The sequence below is a fragment of the Bicyclus anynana genome, chromosome 14 (genome assembly GCF_947172395.1).
Source record: "Bicyclus anynana chromosome 14, ilBicAnyn1.1, whole genome shotgun sequence".
In the NCBI taxonomy this organism is placed as follows: Eukaryota; Metazoa; Arthropoda; class Insecta; order Lepidoptera; family Nymphalidae; genus Bicyclus; species Bicyclus anynana.
Genome location: NC_069096.1, coordinates 2,581,701 through 2,601,581, shown reverse-complemented (window position 1 = coordinate 2,601,581; position 19,881 = coordinate 2,581,701). Strand labels below are relative to the sequence as shown.

General features: G+C 37.2%; 1 protein-coding gene across 1 annotated transcript; it reads left to right on the top strand.

Moving 5' to 3' along the window:
• The first annotated feature begins 526 nt into the window (after nucleotides 1–526).
• Nucleotides 527–19,249, top strand: LOC112052495 (membrane-bound alkaline phosphatase). Its single transcript, XM_024091597.2, has 9 exons — nucleotides 527–921; nucleotides 6,478–6,560; nucleotides 8,123–8,296; nucleotides 9,434–9,626; nucleotides 11,623–11,786; nucleotides 16,578–16,911; nucleotides 17,505–17,713; nucleotides 18,474–18,582; nucleotides 19,055–19,249. The coding sequence occupies exons 1-9, from the start codon at nucleotides 837–839 to the stop codon at nucleotides 19,243–19,245; spliced, it is 1,542 nt and encodes a 513-aa protein (XP_023947365.1). The 5' UTR covers nucleotides 527–836; the 3' UTR covers nucleotides 19,246–19,249.
• The last annotated feature ends 632 nt before the right edge of the window (nucleotides 19,250–19,881 follow it).

Sequence of the window (19,881 nt, the reverse complement as noted above, 5' to 3'; positions counted from 1 at the left end):
CAATTACACAAGCTAGCAGTTTCTTATGAGCAATAACCCTAATATTGCGTTTTTTTTTTAATTTAGGGTTAAGAAATGTTAATGTAAAGACGTACGGAAGTTTTAAACAAATACTTTCTTTTACCAAACGAATGTTAGTCATGTGGTAGAGAAAATATGACTCACTCATCTATAAGAATCTCTACCTAACCAAATTTGTATCAATTGTTTAGTAATATCAAATAACGAATTAGCATTCTTAATGATTTACAATTTTATGAAATGAATTGTAACTAATAATTTATTATAAATTAAATTATTAATTAAAAATTATTTTATTTAACAAGCACAGCTCCACTGCCATCGCTGTGATACGAAACCTGCAGTTTAAAACAACTGTGAAAGAGCATTCAGACCAATGTCATTGCAACCGTGGTGGTGTTAAAGTGTTAATAATGAAACATTACATCATATTATTATCAATTAATAATAAATAAATAAATAATTTAATTTAATAAATAATGTAATAAATGAATGAATAAATTAAATAAATAATGAATTAAATTATTATAGTGTTATGTATTAGTAAATTAATTTAAGTGTTTATTGTTCATCAAAAGTTAATTAAAGTGTATAAAAAGGATTTAATACTAATTATTATAGTAATTAATTAATGACGCAATAACATAAACATTTCTAAATAATACATTGTTTATTGAAAGTGATTAAGATGAATGCAAAATAAGCGTGAAAAAAATCAAAATAAAGTTAAAGAAAAAGAAAATTAAAAAAATAAAGTGCAGTGTTAAATAAAAAATATTTTTATACAAAAATATTACTAAAATAAAAATAGAACAATGTTGAATTTTAATATTTGTAGGACTTTTATAATATTAGTGTGTGTTATTGGTTCTAATGGGCGAACTATACAAACACATAATAGTAAGTTTTTTTTTTAATTTCAAGTAACAAACACATAATAGTAAGTAAGTTGATGATTTTAGTTTAAGTACCTATTAATTTACAGGAGAGATGTTCAGTTATATTTGTATCGTTATATTTATTTTTTTCAATTATTTAATCATATTAATTTCCTTATCTTTACGGTATTGTTATCTTTACAAAATAATGATTCTCGAGATGGCGCTATAATTATATAATTTTATTTTAAGTAATAAAAATTTACCACATTTTGATCTCATAAGAAGGAATCACAGGTGGCAAGGAGATAAGAGATATTAATGTATATAATAAAAAATAGCTTTATGCACTTCTTGTCCATATAACTGTGTCAAATTTCAAGTACATCTTTTCGCGAAATTTTACCAAAAAATGTGAATATATAAACATTTCTGCTTCACATTGTAATAATAACGAGAAAACGAATACTAATCATTCGCGCCTTCAAATTATTTTTGCAGACGCAGCAAATTAAAAACCAAATGAAAAATTGTCTATAATTATAGATACCATAAATGTAATTCTTTTTTTCTGAATAAAGCTTTTGTATGCTATATTGTGTAACACTTTTAATACCTATAAAAAGCTATTGTATCTATAATACTAGTAAACAACCGCAACTTAGTCCGCGAGTACATAAGTGTAAACTTTCACCCCCTTTTTAATTTCATTACGTTTTTTGAACGATAGTCAATTTATTAATTATTATTATCTACTATATAAAAATAAGTCGGGTTTTCCTTCCTGACGCTATAACTCCAGAAAGCATGAACCGATTTCCACGGTTTTGCATTCGTTGGAAAGGTCTCGGGCTCCGTGAGGTTTATAGCAAAGAAAATTCAGGAAAAGGTAGGGGTAGGGTAGGGGTAGGGGTAGGGTAGGGTAGGGGTAGGGTAGGGTAGGGGTAGGGTAGGGTAGGGGTAGAGTTGGGTAGGAGTAGTTGAAAGTTTACATCGAGTTCCACGCGGACGAAGTCGCGGGCGTCCGCTAGTCGAAAAATAAACTTGTAAAATCTATACTAATATTATAAATACGAAAGTAAGTATAGAGCCGTGATAGCCCAGTGGATATGACCTCTGCCTCTGATTCCGGAGGGTGTAGGTTCGAATTCCTTTAAATATTAGTTACACATTATAATAGTGTTCATAGTAATCTAAGTTATCTAGAACTGTGAAGTTGATCTTGTTTGTTAGCAGACCCTTATCGTTCAATGCCGTACTAACCGGAACAAAATAATATTGAGTCGTTCCACTTATTTCTCATACATAATACATAATTTAATCTATTAATCTTAAAATATATGAAAAGGTCGCGTCACCTCATTTGTTTGTTCTACAAAGAGTAAAAAACCTTTGGTAGAATTGGATGTAGTCTTCTATAACAAAATCCCCACGACAGTTGAAATGCATAATTTTGAGCAATCTATACTAATATTATAAAGCTGAAGAGTTTGTTTGTTTGATTGAACGCGCTAATCTCAGGAACTACTGGTTTGATTTGAAAAATTCTTTCAAAGTTAGATAGCCAATTTATCGAGGAAGCCTGTAGGCTATATATTATCTCCGTATTTCTACGGAAACGGGAACCACGCGGGTGAAACTGCGCAGCGTCAGCTAATATGTTATAAATAACAATGGGAATGATGACTAGGTTTGAATATATTGATTTTTATGATACATTCGGGTAAATAAGGTCAATATTAACTAATTTATACATAAAAAGCCAAGATTGTCTGGATATTTGCAAAATAAATAAGATTATAAAATTTCAAAATCTATTAAAAATCTTTTATCGTAAATAGATGAAAATTTATACAGTTTTAGCTTCCTTACATTAAATGACATTTTTTTATAAATTAACTATATAATTTAATACTTTAATTTAACGATCATTATGACCTGCGACGTCATTAAAACGAACCATTTTGTATGGGGCGTTTTTCAGGGATCCGTCACAGCGTCGCAAATCAGACCCCTTTAAATCCCTGTAGCTCCGAAAGTAGTGATCGCAGATTTACAAAATGGCTTTACGTTACTTTTACAAAATGGCTTTTCTATTAGCATACTCCTAATTGAAATAAAATTTAAAAAACTGTCATCATCCCTATTACTTAGTCAAGATTACTACACAGTTTCTTAATGATAAAGATGCTTGGAGGCCATTGGATCAACTTTTACCTTCACACAGGAAGTAAAACTAAAAGAAATTATATTATTATATGATTTTTTCAAAGAGCAACTTTCGAGTTTCTTGCTGGCTCTTTTCAGCAGAATCTGCCTTTCGAACTAGGTAGAGTCTTTATAATTAGTCAATCTTGACGCTTTCTTAAAATAAATGAATTTTGAATTTGAATTTTTGAAATTGTAATTATGATTTTGCACGGTTTTTGGTGGTACTAACACCAAATCAATTGAAATAGCCGATACATAAGTTTAATAGAATACCTAATAACTAATAAGTACCCCAAAGTCGTGGGCATTCGCTAGTTAATCATACAATTTACATAATTATTATAAACTAATCACATAAATTATAATATTTCTACAAGTCTTTATCAACCCATAGTCGGCTCACTGTTCTGGAGCTCGAGTCTCCTCTCAGAATGTGAGAGGTTATGCCAATAATCCACCACGCTGGCCCAATGCGGATTAGCAGATTACACACACGCAGAGAATTAAGAAAGTTGTCTGGTATGCAGGTTTCCTCACGATGTTTTCCTTCATAGTTTGAGACACGTGATATTTAATTTCTTAAAATGCACACAACTGAAAAGTTGGAGGTGCATCCCCGGACCAGATTCGAACTCACACCCTCCGAAATAGGAAGCAGAGGTCGTATCCACTGGGCTATTACGGCTCTCGAGAAGTCCTCTAGCATAAAAAAATGCTTTAAGCATTTTTTCTCCTTAAAACAATCCTTCTCCTCCTCCTCCTTAGACTAATCTATACTTCTACACTAAATATATGAATAGTTAAATGTATGAATTTTCATATAATTAGGAGTACGATACCTAAAAGATTTTTAATAGATTTTGAAATTTTTTATCTTATTTATTTTGCAAACATCTAGATAATCTTTGTTTTTTACGTATTAGTGGTATTATTAGTTAGTTAGTTTTGACCTTATTTACCCGAATGTCTCAAAATCAATATATACAAACCTAGCCAATATCCCCATTTAATAGATGGCAGTTTGATACTGTGACGATTGCGTTAACGTAATCTCGAATTTCTAAGGAATTGAAAACGCCATCTATTCTACAGCCTTTCTTGATGAGTACTGTTGATCAACAAATAAATTAGAAATGAAGGAAGAAAGCGAAAGATTTATACCCTCATTTTTAATTTGTTTGATGGTAAACAGTACTTATCAAGGAAGGCTGTAGTATAGTGGCACTACTGCACTCCATATAAATTCGCGTTTACGTTACCGCGATAGTAACAGTGTGAAAGTATTGAAAACTCCCACTAGGCACCCAGATAAAACAAAAACACCGTTAGGTTATTCCGATTAAAACACCGTAATGTCATTGACGGTGACGTAGCACGACCTAGCGCGTCATATTACGTCACATACCGCCTCGTACACAGGGCAAGGCTACACTATCAATTAGAAATCATAACTATTATAAAGTATGAACAAGTTATATATTACGTGCGTTACGATTATGTACGGAACCGTACTTGACCCGTTTAGGGATCGAACGTGAGATATGTAGTACATTATATACTAATGACATGCAACTACCAGTAACAGGGTATTTTGCAGACATTAGACATGCAAATAGTAGGTAATATTTGCAGACAGCTTGCTGACACTAGCAGAATCCGGGGGGGGGGGGTCTAGGGGGCTCAAGGCCCCCCCTACCCCTAAGGATCCAAGTCCTCCCATGAAAAATCTTAAAATTAAATTATTATGATAGGTACTGTTTTCAAATGTTAAGTTTCTTTATTACATAATTTGTTAATCTGACAAATCTTCCAAAAATTTCTTTTGGTAGCTTGTACTGATATAGACTTTGTGGCACCCTGCCGTCCGTGAGACAGATTACCTGTTTTCGATGTATGTTTATCCCACTGGGATTTCTAAAATATTGATCTGACAGATCCAAATGTTAAAGCTTTTTGTTACAGATTTTGCTCTTCTTTTTGAAGTTTTTATTAAATTTAAAAAATCTATACTAATATTATAAAGCTGAAGAGTTTGTTTGTTTGTTTGTTTGATTGAACGCGCTAATCTCAGGAACTACTGGTCCGATTTGAAAAATTCTTTCTGTGTTAGATAGCCTATTTATCGAGGAAGGCTATAGGCTATATATTATCCCCATATTTCTACGGGAACGGGAACCACGCGGGTAAAACCGCGCGGCGTCAGCTAGTCTTTAATAGTTTTTCATTATTTGCAGAAACGCCCTTTTCAGGGTTCCGTAGTCCACAAGAAACCTTTATAGTTTCACCATGGTTGTCTGTCTGTCTGTCCGTCCGTCTGTCGGCGGCTTAGCGCAGAGATTATAACTACTAGAAAGTTGTAATTTACCATTAAAAATGTCGACAAAGTCATAAAATAAAATCTTGAAAAAGTTTTTTTTTTAAGTTACCCCCTTACTTAATCAAAGCCCCCTTACATGTAAAGTGAAGATGATTTTTTTTCTCTTGTTTATATCTATTTTCCGATTTAGGGAGAAAAAAAAATCATCTTCACTTTACATGTAAGGGGGCTTTGATTAAGTAAGGGGGTATACAAAACTTTTAAGAATTTTGAGAGAATCAGGAAACAAACTATACAATCATCAATTCCCAGTTTGAAATGAGTTCAATTTTTTATTGAAAATACCTTTTAATTTTTTCAACAACGGTGCTTTAGTATTTTCCAACCTTCGATACGCTTGAACGATGCTCGACAAAAACAAATAAAAGGTTATTTGATTACTTATTATAAAAAAATATCTATCGCCTAAATTGTCTCGTCTCTTCCTGTTAACATCTTACGTACAAAGATAATTGAATTGTTTAGAATAATTATGTTTTCTTTTGTGAATAGGCTCCGAAATTCTTTTTATTTTTTACAAGTTAGCTCTTGACTACAATCTCACCTGATGGTAAGTGATGATGCAATCTAAGATGGATGATATAACTAGTCACGGTCAAAGCCACCCACCAGCCAGACTTGGACCCATTAAGAAAACCTCAATCGGCCAAGTCTGCCAATCCACATTAAACCATCGTGGTGGACTATTGGCCTAACCCCTTTTATTGTGAGAGGAGAATCGTGCTAATGTAATGAACTAAGGTTTCACCCGCGGAGTAAACACCAGGTTTTAGCAGGAGGACCTTCTAATTAAAAAAAAATATATATTATATACGCGGGTATAATATAGAGGACATTATATAGGCTACTTTTTATCCCGCAAAAATCCATAATTTCCGCAGGAATTGTTAATTTCATACGAAGCATCTGGCGTTAGCTATTAAAAAAATATAATTTATTAATAATTAAAAAACTATAAAAATTAATAAGCATGCAACTTCCGCGTTACAGATCTGTTATCATCAAGATCTTTGTTCGATGAAAAGAACAAAGAACACTGGAAGATCCAAGCACAGTGGACGTTACGAACAAAGGTAAATGATGGACATTTTTATACTTTATTAAGACAGGTTTGATGTAATTAAGTTAATTAAACAACATAAATGGCCATGCTCAAGATATATACCTAATTTTCTATACAAAACAAAAATTTAAGAAAATAAGTTTGCTTTCCCTGAGATTGAAAGCAAAATGAAAAAAATACATGTTTTGCTCAAAACATGTATTTTTCAAAAAAATAAAACAAATTGTGAATTTTGTATAGTCATAACGAAGCTAACACTTTGAAATATCATTTACCCAAATATCAGGCTCCTAACTTTTCCAAAATCTGAGACCCAGAACCATTTGTAACCACCAAATTGCAATAGCACACTCTTAAGTTCCATAAGCTAACCACCCATGGTCGCCCAGGATGAGTTTTACCGGTTGAGTTTTTCTTTTGGCGTGTGGGTATATCGGACCGTGCATGACTAGCTTTACAGTTTTGTCCTAGAATCTGACATGTACCCTAGTAGCTGCTAGTAAGTAAACAATTTGAGAGTCTGGACCCTTAGTACCTTCCATAGCCACAACGGCCCAAACTCCATAATTGGATACCGTGCTAATCGGTGGTAGGAACATGGGCTGACTTTTAGCCATAATATATGTCTGGCTATCGCAGACTATTCTTTTATTATGCAACCATTGTGCATGTATCAAATTTCTAAGCTTTCAAAGATGACGTCAGAAACTATAAAGTCAAAAGTCCTGTGCCACGATAACAAGACTCCTTTGCTACAATTCCACATAAATATCTACGACAAATAGCCCGACTAGCAGAATTCCTATTCAGGACATCACTAGGACAGGACTCGGATTTCAAAGACCGGTCCTCTGACTGAGGATCTATTGAATATTCTGTAAATTTACATACATATACATATACACACCGTCATGTAATATACATTGTATTCTCTTAGTTTAGTTTACAATTGACTCATTGGTCTGATTTTGGGTCGAGCTATGAAATATTAAACTTACCTTCTATGAAATTTTCAAGCCGATATTTGGGATATCTTTTAAATATAAAGAATATAGCCTTATCATCATCTCATAGCCTCAATAGCTCAACGGTAAGTGCGGTCAGACCCATCACCGAGGGGTGGCGGTTCAAACCTCACCCCGTTGGTCTATTGTCGTACCCACTACTAGCACAGTCTTTCCCGACTAGTTGGAGGGGAATGAGAATATTGGCCATATTATAAAAAATATGGCAAATATTCATTAAAAAAAAATTATATTCCCATTCTTCTCCAACAAGTCATTAAAGATTGTATTAGGAGTGGTTACGGTGGTGGTAGGTATACGTAGACCAACGGGTAGTGATCGAACCACTACCCCTCGACTGACTTCTTTATCGTTGAACTATTGGGGCTCTATTCCCACCCACAGGCCCACCAACCCTCTTTGGTACCCTCTTCTATAAGGAGGTTTGGTATACTGAGCCGCTAAAAAGGCGTAAGCTAAAACATCTTTTTGCATACCGATCGCTGAACTTCGTTATGGGGATGACACTAAGTGATGATGACGGTGATGATATATTCTCTTCTTACAGCTCGACACTCAACTCAACACCCAAGTGGCGAAGAACGTGATTCTGTTCCTCGGAGACGGTATGAGTATACCAACGCTGGCAGCCACGAGGGTGTATATTGGCAGGAAGTATGGACGCACGGGGGAGGAACTGAAACTGAGCTTCGAGTCCTTTCCATTTACTGGATTAGCTAAGGTATAATTTAAGAAATTAAATATCAAATGTCTTAAACGGTGAAGGAAAACATCGTGAGGAAACCTGCATACCAGAGAATTTTCTCAATTATCTGCGTGTGTGAAGTCTGCCAATCCGCATTGGGCAAGCGTGGTGGACTATTGAGCTAACCCCTCTCATTCTGAGTGAAGGCTCGAGCTCAGCATTGAACCGAATATTGGTTGGAAAACCAGTAGTGGTAGGAGGTGTATAGAAACTGAAGTAGCGTTAGTAAACTGGTTACAAATTATCATCTGACTGAGGCTGCTTCCTATAGCTTGGCAACTTTGTTCGTAACACTCCCGATTGTCCGCGCGGGCCGGGGGGCGTGTAGCGATGAATGAAAAACCCCCGACTGATGCACCTCACTTCCCCGCATGCACGATTTTACAGCCGCGCAGTCTTTCCCCTCGTCGCCCGCATATCATGGGAGTGTCATTGACGAACTTGCCAGACTAAAAGCAACAGTTTTTTGGTAAACGGATATCGTTACACGCTCCCTGTATCTATTTCAAATAATAATTTAACAAAGAATTTCTGCTGTGCTGACGTTTTTTTTTTAGTTTACCCATACAAACCGTCTTTTTATCAGCGAAATCGTAATGTGTAAATTATATTCGTTGCTTTACACTAAAAACCATTTAAAGAGAAGCCTATATCTATGCTAATAATAAGTTCATGATACTGTAGGGGATAGGTAATAATATCTTTATCTACTAAACGGATTTTGAAAATTCTTTCATTAATAGAAAGAAAGTCACGTTATTTGTGTCATAAGCTATATTTTTTATCCCCGCATTCTGACGGAAACGAGAACTTCGCGGGTGCGTTTCTTATTATTTATAAATATAAAGGATTTATATGCGAAGGTTTTTATGTATATAACGGATATTTTTTGACCGATGGTCTCCAGTTCTATCTTAGGAAAGGTACAGGTAAAGTTTTCTGGTTTCCTCAATACGCGTTAGCTTTTAGCTATGTCTGTTCTGTGCTCAATACCTACCTAAAATGTCAGCCAGCCAGTTCTCAGACTAATAGATTTATTTCGGTGCCCTTCGTCTTTTCACTTTACGTTCTTTCCAAAAAAAAAAAAAAATAACAAAAAATGTAAAATTTCAGACCTACTGCGTAGACCACAACGTAGCGGATTCAGCATGCAGTGGCACTGCCTACCTCTCCGGCGTCAAAGCAAACAGTGGCACTGTCGGCGTCAGTGCAGCCGTCAAACGCGGTGACTGCAAGGGACAGCAGGACCCGCACAACACGGTCACAGGCCTCATGGACTGGGCTCAAAGGGCTGGGAAATCTACTGGTAACATTTTTTTTTATTCTTTACAAGTTAACCCTTGAATACAATCTCATGTAAGTGATGATGCACTAAGATGGAAATGGGCTAACTTGTTGGAAATAGGATGGAAATCCACTCCCTTTCGATTTCTGGAGCATTATAAAGAATTAAATGCATATACACGTTATGTATGTCAAACGGTAAAGGAAAAAACATCGTAAGGTATGAAACCTACATACGTGAGATTTTTTGGAGTTTACTTCTTAAAAATCGTTTTTTCATATATATCCCCCGGTATGAAGAAATATGGGCAGTAAAATTCGATGATCTAATGATGTTACGTCTTTTGTGCTATACTGCGCACCTTTCACTTTTCAGGCGTCGGTATTAAAACTTACATAGTGTATGCTGCGGGGCAACATACACATAAGAGTGAACACACACTTTATTTTCTACGTGTGTGAAGTCTGCCAATCCGCATTGGACCAGTGTACTGGACTAAGGCCTAACTTCACTTATTTTGAGAAGAGATTCCTGCTCAACAGTGAGCTGAGTATGTGTTAATAATGATGATGAAGAGGGAAAACCTGCCTGCTGAGTGCGCCTGCTCAAAACGAATAGACATTCATATTATAATAGTTTTAATTAATATCTTTTAATTCAAAGCATAGATTTGCTATAATTCGTTGTTATTCAGCCATTTTAATTCACCTATTATGATAGAAGAATCTGAATATTCCCATTTGAATATAAAATCATCAAATAAATACAAGTATACCTACATTTGTAATATTAAATTTTCACTAAATGTATATAAACACCCGTAAGCAATAAATATTATGTATAAAAGTAATAGGTATACGAGTAGGTACCTAACTAGGACTGACGACATCAAGCGAGTCGCAGGGATTCGCTGGATGCAGGTGGCTCAGTATCGTGATGTTTGGAAGTCCCTACAAAAGGCCTATGTCCTGCAGTGGACGTCCATCGGCTGATATGATGATGATGATGATGAGGTACCTAACGTAATTATTAAAAAAAAAACATTTTTTTAAGTTTTCATCTATCTGTCTGTATCCTGTTCCTGCTGATTTCTGCTGATCTCTGATACGGCTGAATCAATTTTCACAGGACTTTCATTGGCAGATAGTCTTTATAATTAGTAACTTGAGCTACTTTTTAACCGACGGACCTAAGTTCGGCTGTATGTATGTTTTTAGTACGATATTCCTACAGAAATGGTATAATAATTATTATAAAAGAGAGTAAATTTCTACATAGTCATTCGAAACCTCGTTTTCTTGTACTCATTCGGAAAGGTTAATAAAAAATGCATTAAAGTAGGTGAGTATAATTTTATTTAACAGTTATAATAATGTTTAATGATAAACAGAAAGACATTAAGACTTTTTTTAACTACGCTCCCATGGTAGCCCTCCTTTAAGATGCAGGTTTCTACTTAATGATTTTTGTATGAAGCAGGCATCGTGAAATGTCAAAGTTGAGTGTACAAGTCCCGACGGTAAAAACCTAGAACAAGTTCTGTAATTAATTAAGTAATTTGACATATTATTATGACACACATATACTAGCTTATTACTGAATTAATATTTTCTATTATATGAATATTTGTAACAGAGTCCTCTTTTGATACTTACTACCAATTTATTCTATTTTTTGACGTGACAACGTCTTATAATTCGATGAAGCCAGATGCAAATTTGAAAAAAGATGACGTCATGCGTCATACCCTCGCTCTAGGGTTGCCAACTTTTTTTACAAGAAATAAAGTATATCTCGCTCTTTCTTTTGAAAAATGCAACCATTCCATCAGTAGTATTTCTGACGTTGTCACGTTCAACTATCGTCAGTAAACCGACTTTAAATAAGCTATATAATACTGAAAGAATTTTTCAAATCGGACCAGTAGTTCCTGAGATTAGCGCGTTCAAGCAAACAAACAAACAAACTCTTCAGCTTAATAATATTAGTATAGATTACTAATTGTATAACATTCCAGGTATAGTGACGACAACGCGAGTCACTCACGCCTCACCCGCGGCGGCCTACGCGCATTCGGCTGAACGGAAGTGGGAAGCGGACGCAGATCTGACGGAACAAGGCCGAAGCTGCGAGGACATTGCGAGCCAACTCGTACGAGGGCGTGTTGGCAGTCATATTGACGTGAGTTTACCGGTGTTATCTGTACAACAGCCGATCAGGCAGGCTGACCCACTGCTTGATGACGATACGCATCATAAAATCTCAGGTCCGGCCTATGAATGAAGAATACTAGAGCTTTTTATATACAAATACACTAGTTTTTGTTTTATTTGAAAATACCTAATAGTTATGATTTTACATGCATTCAAAGTTCGCATAAATATCGGCTCCCGCTAACAGTCGCGATATTGTACGTGACGTCTTAGTCCGACACTTGTACGGCGCGTGCAGGAAATTTCGTACTTCTTTCTGCCTTACTGCTGACGAACTGTCAGAATTTTCATGCAGAAAATTAAGAAGAAGAAGAAGAAGAAGAATGGATAGAATTGAAAAATTCTTTTTGTGTTTAAAAGCCTATTTATCTAGAAAGACCATAAGCTGTATAATATCACGTTACGACCAATAGGACCAAATGACCGATCAAAAATGTGGCGAAAACGGGAAAATAATGATCGGTTGTCGGGTAGTCTTCTTAGAGTTTATGGGTATCAATGCTACAATAGTTGATTATAATACGAGCGTTCAAAGTCCTGGTTCAATCTGCATGGTAAGCCCACTACTTCATGACGATACGCATCATAAAGTCTCGGGTCGAGCTATGAATTGCGAGGATATCACAACTCGTACGGAGGCGTATCGGCAGTCACATTGACGTGAGTTTATTGGCCTCATTAGTAGGTACAATAGTTGATGTTACGAGCGTTCAAAGTCTTGGGTCAGCCTTCTTGATTAGCCCAATGCTTAATGACGATGTGCATCATAAAGCCTCGGATTGGGCTATGAATTGCGAGGGTATCGCAACTCGTACGGGGAGGTATCGGCAGTCACATTGACGTGAGTTAACCGGCCTCATCTCTACAATAGTTGATCATATTACGAGCGTTCAAAGTCCTGGGTCAGCCTGCCTGGTTGGCCTAGTGCTTGATGACGATACGCATCATAAAGCCTCGGATTGGGCTATGAATTGCGAGGGTATCGCAACTCGTACGGGGTCGTGTCGGCAATCATATTGACGTGAGTTTACCGGCATCATTGGTGCAATAGTTGATTATATTATGAGCGTTCAAAGTCCTAGATCAGTCTGCCTGGTTAGCCTATTGCTTGATGACGATACGTATCATAAAGTCTCGGGTCGGGCTATAAATTGCGAGGATATCGCAACTCGTATGAGGGCGTGTTGGCAGTCACATTGAAGTGAGTTTATCGGAATCATTGCTACAATAGTTGATTATAATACGAGAGTTCAAAGTCCAGGGTCAGCCTGCCTGGTTAACCCACTGCTTGTTGACGATACGCATCATAAAGACTAGGGTCGGGCGAATTGCGAGGGTATCGCAATTCGTACGGAGCCGTGTTGGCAGTCGCCGTGACGTAAGTTTACTAGCCTCGTTGGTCCAATGGTTGACTACTCCACAGTCCACGCATCATGAGCATGAGTGTCACCTTAATCACGATTTATTCAAGTGTTCTACTATAGGGTTGGTTGGGTTGATGGTTAAAAAAAAAATAAGCAGGGGGTGTACCTATACTGTTTCCGTATTTAGTGACGGTGAAATCTTGTACAGATTTTAAGAACTAAGGTAACAAGTCATCACCATCATCGGTCTTATTTTGCAATTTCAAAACTTTTCAGCTCCCATAAATTAAATAGTCCAACTTTCCAAATGCACACTTTTTAACTATAAAATCAAAAAAATCAAAATCAAAAATCATTTATTTCAAGTAGGCTCAGTTTACAAGCACTTTTGACACGTCAGTTGACTATTTGTAAAGATTCTACCACCGGTTCGGAAGGCAGGTTCTGCTGAGAAGATACCGGCAAGAAACTCAACAGTTGCTCTTTTGAAAAAGTCATACAGTATTATAATTTACAATTGATAACAATTACTGTTTACATTTCTTATAGTTTTACTTTCTGTGTGAAGGTGGAAGCTGATCCAACGGCCTCCAAGCATCTTTATCATTAAGGAACTCATCAATGTTGTAGTACCCTCGACTAAGTAAATGTTTTTTAACACATTGCTTAAAGCTATGCATTGGCAGGTCCATCACAGTCTTAGGGATCTTATTATAGAAGAGTACACCCAAACCTACAAAAGATTTTTTTACTCTTTGGAGACGATATGCAGAAATATAATAATATATATATAATAAAATAGAAATATAATGTGACGTGATAATTGATTATTTATTTATCTGAAGGTTACCTGAAGACTCAGTAACTGGAGGTTCTCAACAACATGCAGGATCTTCCCATAATCATACGTTCGTTTATCTCGCTCTCGAGTAAATCCCAAAGTCACTTTGATTCTGACACTATAGGTTTTTCTGAATTGTGGTAGAAAACCCAGACTTTTTAATTGACCTTAAAGACTTGTTAATTTATTCATAAGCAATAAGCATCGAGTTACGAGCAGGGTGATTTCATTATGAGGTTTTAACATGATATTTAATTTTATTATTTAGTACATAAATAGGCTAAACTTATTATAAAAATAAAATATAAGGAAATATCAATACAACTACAACTACAAAATTAAAATAAATTAAAATTAAAACTAATACCTAAAAATATTTATCAAAATTTGCCGCCCTTGGTAGGGTGCCCATCACGCAGGCAGCATTCCCGCGTTGAATTGCGATAGAAATTTTTTGCGCGAGAAAGCTGCCCGCAAAAGGTTTTAACTGTAAAAGGTAATGCAATGCAATACACGGTATACTATATTTTCAATATAGTATACCGTGTATTGCTCACTCAGAGCGGCTACGCATTGCATTCGATACGAATTCATGTTAATGCGTTTCGACTTAGTAATGATTTGTGTTTTCGTAATACGATATTTTTCCGTCATCCACGAGAATACCAATTCAATCAATATCTGCACCCATCTGATTAATTATTATTGGATGAAAAGTGTTTTATATCAAACTTGGCTAAACAATGATTAATAACAGTTTGGCAGGAGTTGTTTAGGCAACCAAATCCCAATATTTACCAAACCAATTTTTAACGGTCTCCGCGCAGTGGTATGCGCGGTGGGTTTACAAGACGGAAGTCCTGGATTCGATTGAGATTTTCTTATTTGATTCAGGTCTGGCTGGTGGAGGCTTCTGCCGTGGCTAGTTACCACCCTACCGACAAAGACGTACCGCCAAGCGATTTAGCGTTCCGGTACGATGTCGTGTAAAAACCGAAAGAGGTGTGGATTTTCATCCTCCTCTAACCCGTTTCCATCTTAGATTGCATTATCACTTTCCATCGGGTGACTCAAGGGCTAACTTGTAAAGAATTAAAAAAATATAACAAAATTTGAATTTTGAATTTGAATTTGGTTGAAAGCAAATTTCATCCAATATTTGCATGGGTGAAGATGAAGAACGTAAGAATCGCGCAGCACAACAGTGAGCCAAAAGATGTCGCCTGAATAGCTAGAATTTGAATCAGAGATCGAATTTATGTCAATATTTTTACATATTTTTTTTATTGTGGAAGAATACAATAAGGAACTTAAGCTAACTAATCCTAATAACTACACAAATCATGCCCACGTGGCATGGTGGCAAAAATACTGGCTGCGTTTCCGCACTGGACAGCAAGGCTGATCCTTTGCGAAAAAAGGTAGCCAGCCTTTTGTCACCAGTCAAGGCAACTAGCCGCGGTGATATGACTCAAGGGTAAATATTTGAATTTGGTCTGAGTTTTTTCAAATCCACTGGACAGCCAGACTGATCCTTTGCGAAAAAAGATAGCCAGCCTTTTGTCACCAGTCGAGGGAACTAGCCGCGGTGATATGACTCAAGGCTAAATATTAGAATTTGTTCCGAGTTTTTTAAATCCGCATTTCTACGGATTTGGATCGGATGCAGTGTGTAATCGCTCTAAGGGGAAATTTGTACGCTAAACTGACGCGATTAAGTCCTTCAGTGTGAGGATATTGCAAATTAACTGCTGAGGCTTTAGTGTTGACGTAATTATGCATGCCGTGCCTTCCAATTAAGCGTTGACGCGGCTTGTGCTGTATTTAGTCGTTTAGGGCTTTGATTAATGTAGATTGGCGTATTAAATTTAATAATACGACGAAATGGCACTAAGAGGAATATTGGTAGTTATGTGAATCAATTCTTCTTTTATGCCTTAATGATCCAGTCTTCTTCGGATCACAAGAACTTGGGCTGATCTTGAGCTTTCCCTTTATCTAAGAAATCAGTAAACATCTCTGCTTGAAAGGAAGAAAGCTGGTGGTGTTACACCCATGCCTTGGAGAGCATGATAAGCAGTCGGTCCCGGTGAATTTCTGATTATCATTATCATCACTATCATCTGATGGACGTCCATTACTGGACATAGGCCTCTTGCATAGACTTCCAAACATCACGGTCTCGGGCCGCGAGCATCCAGTGGCTACCTGTCACCCGCTTGATGTCCTCGGTCCACCTAGTGAGTAGTCGAGCGACACTGCGCTTTCTAGTGCGTAGTCACCATTCCAGCACCTTGGGACCCCAATGTCCATCGGTTCTTCGAACTACGTGCCCTGCCTTTGCCACTTCAACTTCGGGTTCTACATCGGATAGTGTTCGTAAAAGTTTAACATTATCATCCTAAGCTTGCCTACTTACATTAGAGCAATGTGATATATTTATCCATATCCCTTCTCCTACAAGAAGGGCCTTGTATTGGGGCTTTATAATAGGCTCATAGGAATAATGACTAAAACTCAAATCTGTAACTTATCTTTCGCATTATCTTTACAGGTAGTATTTGGAGGCGGCCGGAAAAACTTCTACTCACAGAAAGACAAGGACTCCAACGGTAATCTCGGATACAGAAATGACGGAAGAAATCTGATAAGAGAGTGGATAATAAATAAACAAAGTAAAGGAGCCACACCTACGTACATAGAGAATAGAAGAGATCTTCTGAACCTTGATAAGAGGGCATATAACAGTGTCTTGGGGTTGTTTGCTTCTGATCACATGCCATATAACCTTGAAGCTGAAGCCAATAATCCGACATTAAGTGAAATGACACAGAAGGCTATCGAAATTCTGTCGCAAAATAAAAATGGATATTTCTTATTCGTTGAAGGTAAGTAAGTTGTAGTCGTTCTGTCCAACGACCCCAGATTATTAAATGCAGCCAGTATTCTTGCCACCATTCAACTTGAGCATGATTTGTATAGGTTATGTTGGGTTAAAATTGTTATTGCATTCTTTCGCAGTTGTAATTTATCATCATAATTAGCCGAAGGACGTCCACTGCTATATATGAGCCTCTTATAGGGACTTCCAAAAACCACGGTCTTAATCATGCAGTTCTATTTTACCTAATTGATGTTATCAGTCCTACCAAGCGGGGGTCGACCAACACTGCGATATCTGATGCGGGGTCGCTATTCCTGCACCCTTGGGACCCCAACGTCCATTGGCACATTGAGCTGTGTGCTCTGCCCATGGCCACATAAACTTCGCAACTCGAGCTATGTCGGAGACTTTGGTGCGTTCGCGGATCTCTTAATTTCTGATTCGATCATGCAGAGATACCAAGTTTGCTAAGTTTCTAGGCGATGTTTTTTTTACTTATCATTAAGTGAAACATATAGATGCTTGATCTGTCAATAACAATTATACCTCAAAATTTAAAATACCTAACTATAAATAGTATATAAACGTTTGTATCAGGTGGAAGAATCGACACAGCCCATCATGAGACGAAAGCACGTAAAGCATTGGATGAGACGGCTGAACTGGCGAAGGCCGTGGAGGCAGCGATGCGTATGGTGGACCCTGCGAACACCCTGATAGTGGTGACCTCAGACCACAGCCACACCATGAGCTACAGCGGCTACAGTAAACGAGGATCAGATATATTAGGACTGGTTAATGCTAAGGTAATCATCATTATCAGCCCATTTAAATAGCATATTTAAATTTTGATAACAGGGCCAGGCCTTTCGTCATATTATCATGATCAGGCTATTATAATGGCCTACTACAGGGCAATGTTACCCTCCTTATAAGAGAGGTATTATAAAATTTAGATCGATCATACTGTTTACTTAGCTAGCTAGCGGGCTTAGACTGATGATTTTTGACTCTGAACGGTCACTATCAGATAATCATATACCAGAATTTGTTAATGACCAGCACCGAATACATAAAGTGCTCTCCGAGACTCGAATGTGTAACACTACCGAATTATCTACTAATTCTAAGCACAGACTTGTCTCTGAGAACTTCTTGGAATAAAGAAAAACTGAACATTTCATATCCTTACCCAAGGACTCGAATTCAAGAGATCTTAAACCAAATAAGCTAACCACAAGATTTACAAAGCGGTCCTTACGGAAAACCTAAATAAAACCCAATATTTTAAAGTCTAACCCAAAACTTAAATCAAGAGCTTTATCCTTAACCTGTACAGCTAACCACTAAACCAAAGAAGCTCAGCTAATAATTATAATTGATATTATATTCTCAAGCTTAAAGTATCCTTCATATTTTCAAATTGCCTAACTCCGTAGCCTGATGAGCCAGTATGCCGTGGTGAGTAGAAAGTGGTCAGGCTTTTTATATTTTCTGAAGTAAATATGGTACTTTCTGATCTACATCTGAGGCTGTATATCTTCTACAAATTGATTTGTTTTGCAGTTTAATGGATCAGACAATTTGCCGTACAGCACTTTAAGCTACGCCAACGGGCCTGGCTACAAGCCACACAGCGACTTCAGGAGACACAACCTTGTTCTGGATGATATGAGTAAGTTCGAAATGTTCTTTGCTTGATTCAGAGTAAACTCACTACAATTAAATGGTAAAAGGTCCATTAGAGGGCCAAGATTCTCTACATACAAAAGATTACGAATTTAGACCCTGCGGAATGGAGGGCTGTTCTTTAAAGTTGAAATACTGTCAAGTTGATGAGAATAACATCATCTTCCTTTGTTTTCCTGCCTTCTTATCTGTACGAGTATAATTTATCACTATCATCAATATCAGTCTTTTACTGATGACGATACGACCTACAACAGAGCCAGACCACGCTCCTTATAGAAGTTGATTTGGAATAGACTCACCACGTTACTGCAATGTGGTTTGGCGGGCTTAGGGAGATAATGTTACGATCTCTCTCTCTCTCTCTCAAACTCTTACTATCAGATGTTATTAATGGATACCACAAACTTCCCCACTCCGATCTGTTTACTGAACAGTTCATTCAATTACCTTTGCAGATGACTTGAACTACACGTTCCCGTCGTTAGTGCCCATGCCCCGCGAGACGCACGGGGGGGAGGACGTGGCCGTGTTCGCCAAGGGCCCATGGGCACACCTCTTCAGCGGCAACTACGAGCAGAACTTCATACCACACGCTATAGCCTACGCCGCTTGCATAGGGCCCGGGCTCACCAAATGCAGCTTATGATAGACAACTCGCATCATCTTCAACTGGTTGGTTTTACCTGGTTTTACCCCCGACGCAAAAAGGGGGGTGTTATAAGTTTGACATGTCTGTCTGTCTTAAAAGTTGTGGGGGATGAAGTGGGAAGAATAACCTAATGTATGCAAATATACTCGAGTGGGGTCTCTTATGATAGACAACTCGCATCATCTTCAACCTGGTTTTACCCCCGACGCAAAAAGAGGGGTGTTATAAGTTTGACGTGTCTGTCTTAAAAGTAGTGGGGGATGAAGTGGGAAGAATAACCTAATGTATGCAAATATACTCGAGTGGGGTCTCTTATGATAGACAACTCGTATCATCTTCAACCTGGTTTTACCCCCGACGCAAAAAGAGGGGTGTGTATAAGTTTGACATGTCTGTCTGTCTTAAAAGTTGTGGGGGATGAAGTGGGAAGAATAACCTAATGTATGCAAATATACTCGAGTGGGGTCTCTTATGATAGACAACTCGCATCATCTCCAACCTGGTTTTATCCCCGTCGCAAAAATAGGGGTGTGTATAAGTTTGACGTGTCTGTCTTAAAAGTTGTGGGGGATGAAGTGGGAAGAATAACCTAATGTATGCAAATATACTCGAGTGGGGTCCCAAATGAAAGGG

Excerpts from the sequence above, each read along its gene's own strand:
- LOC112052495 (XM_024091597.2), top strand. The coding sequence starts at position 837 with ATGTTGAATTTTAATATTTGTAGGACTTTTATAATATTAGTGTGTGTT. Across the intron at positions 922-6,477 it reads AACTATACAAACACATAATA|ATCTGTTATCATCAAGATCT; the intron begins GTAAGTTTTTTT and ends TCCGCGTTACAG. Across the intron at positions 9,627-11,622 it reads AAGGGCTGGGAAATCTACTG|GTATAGTGACGACAACGCGA; the intron begins GTAACATTTTTT and ends ATAACATTCCAG.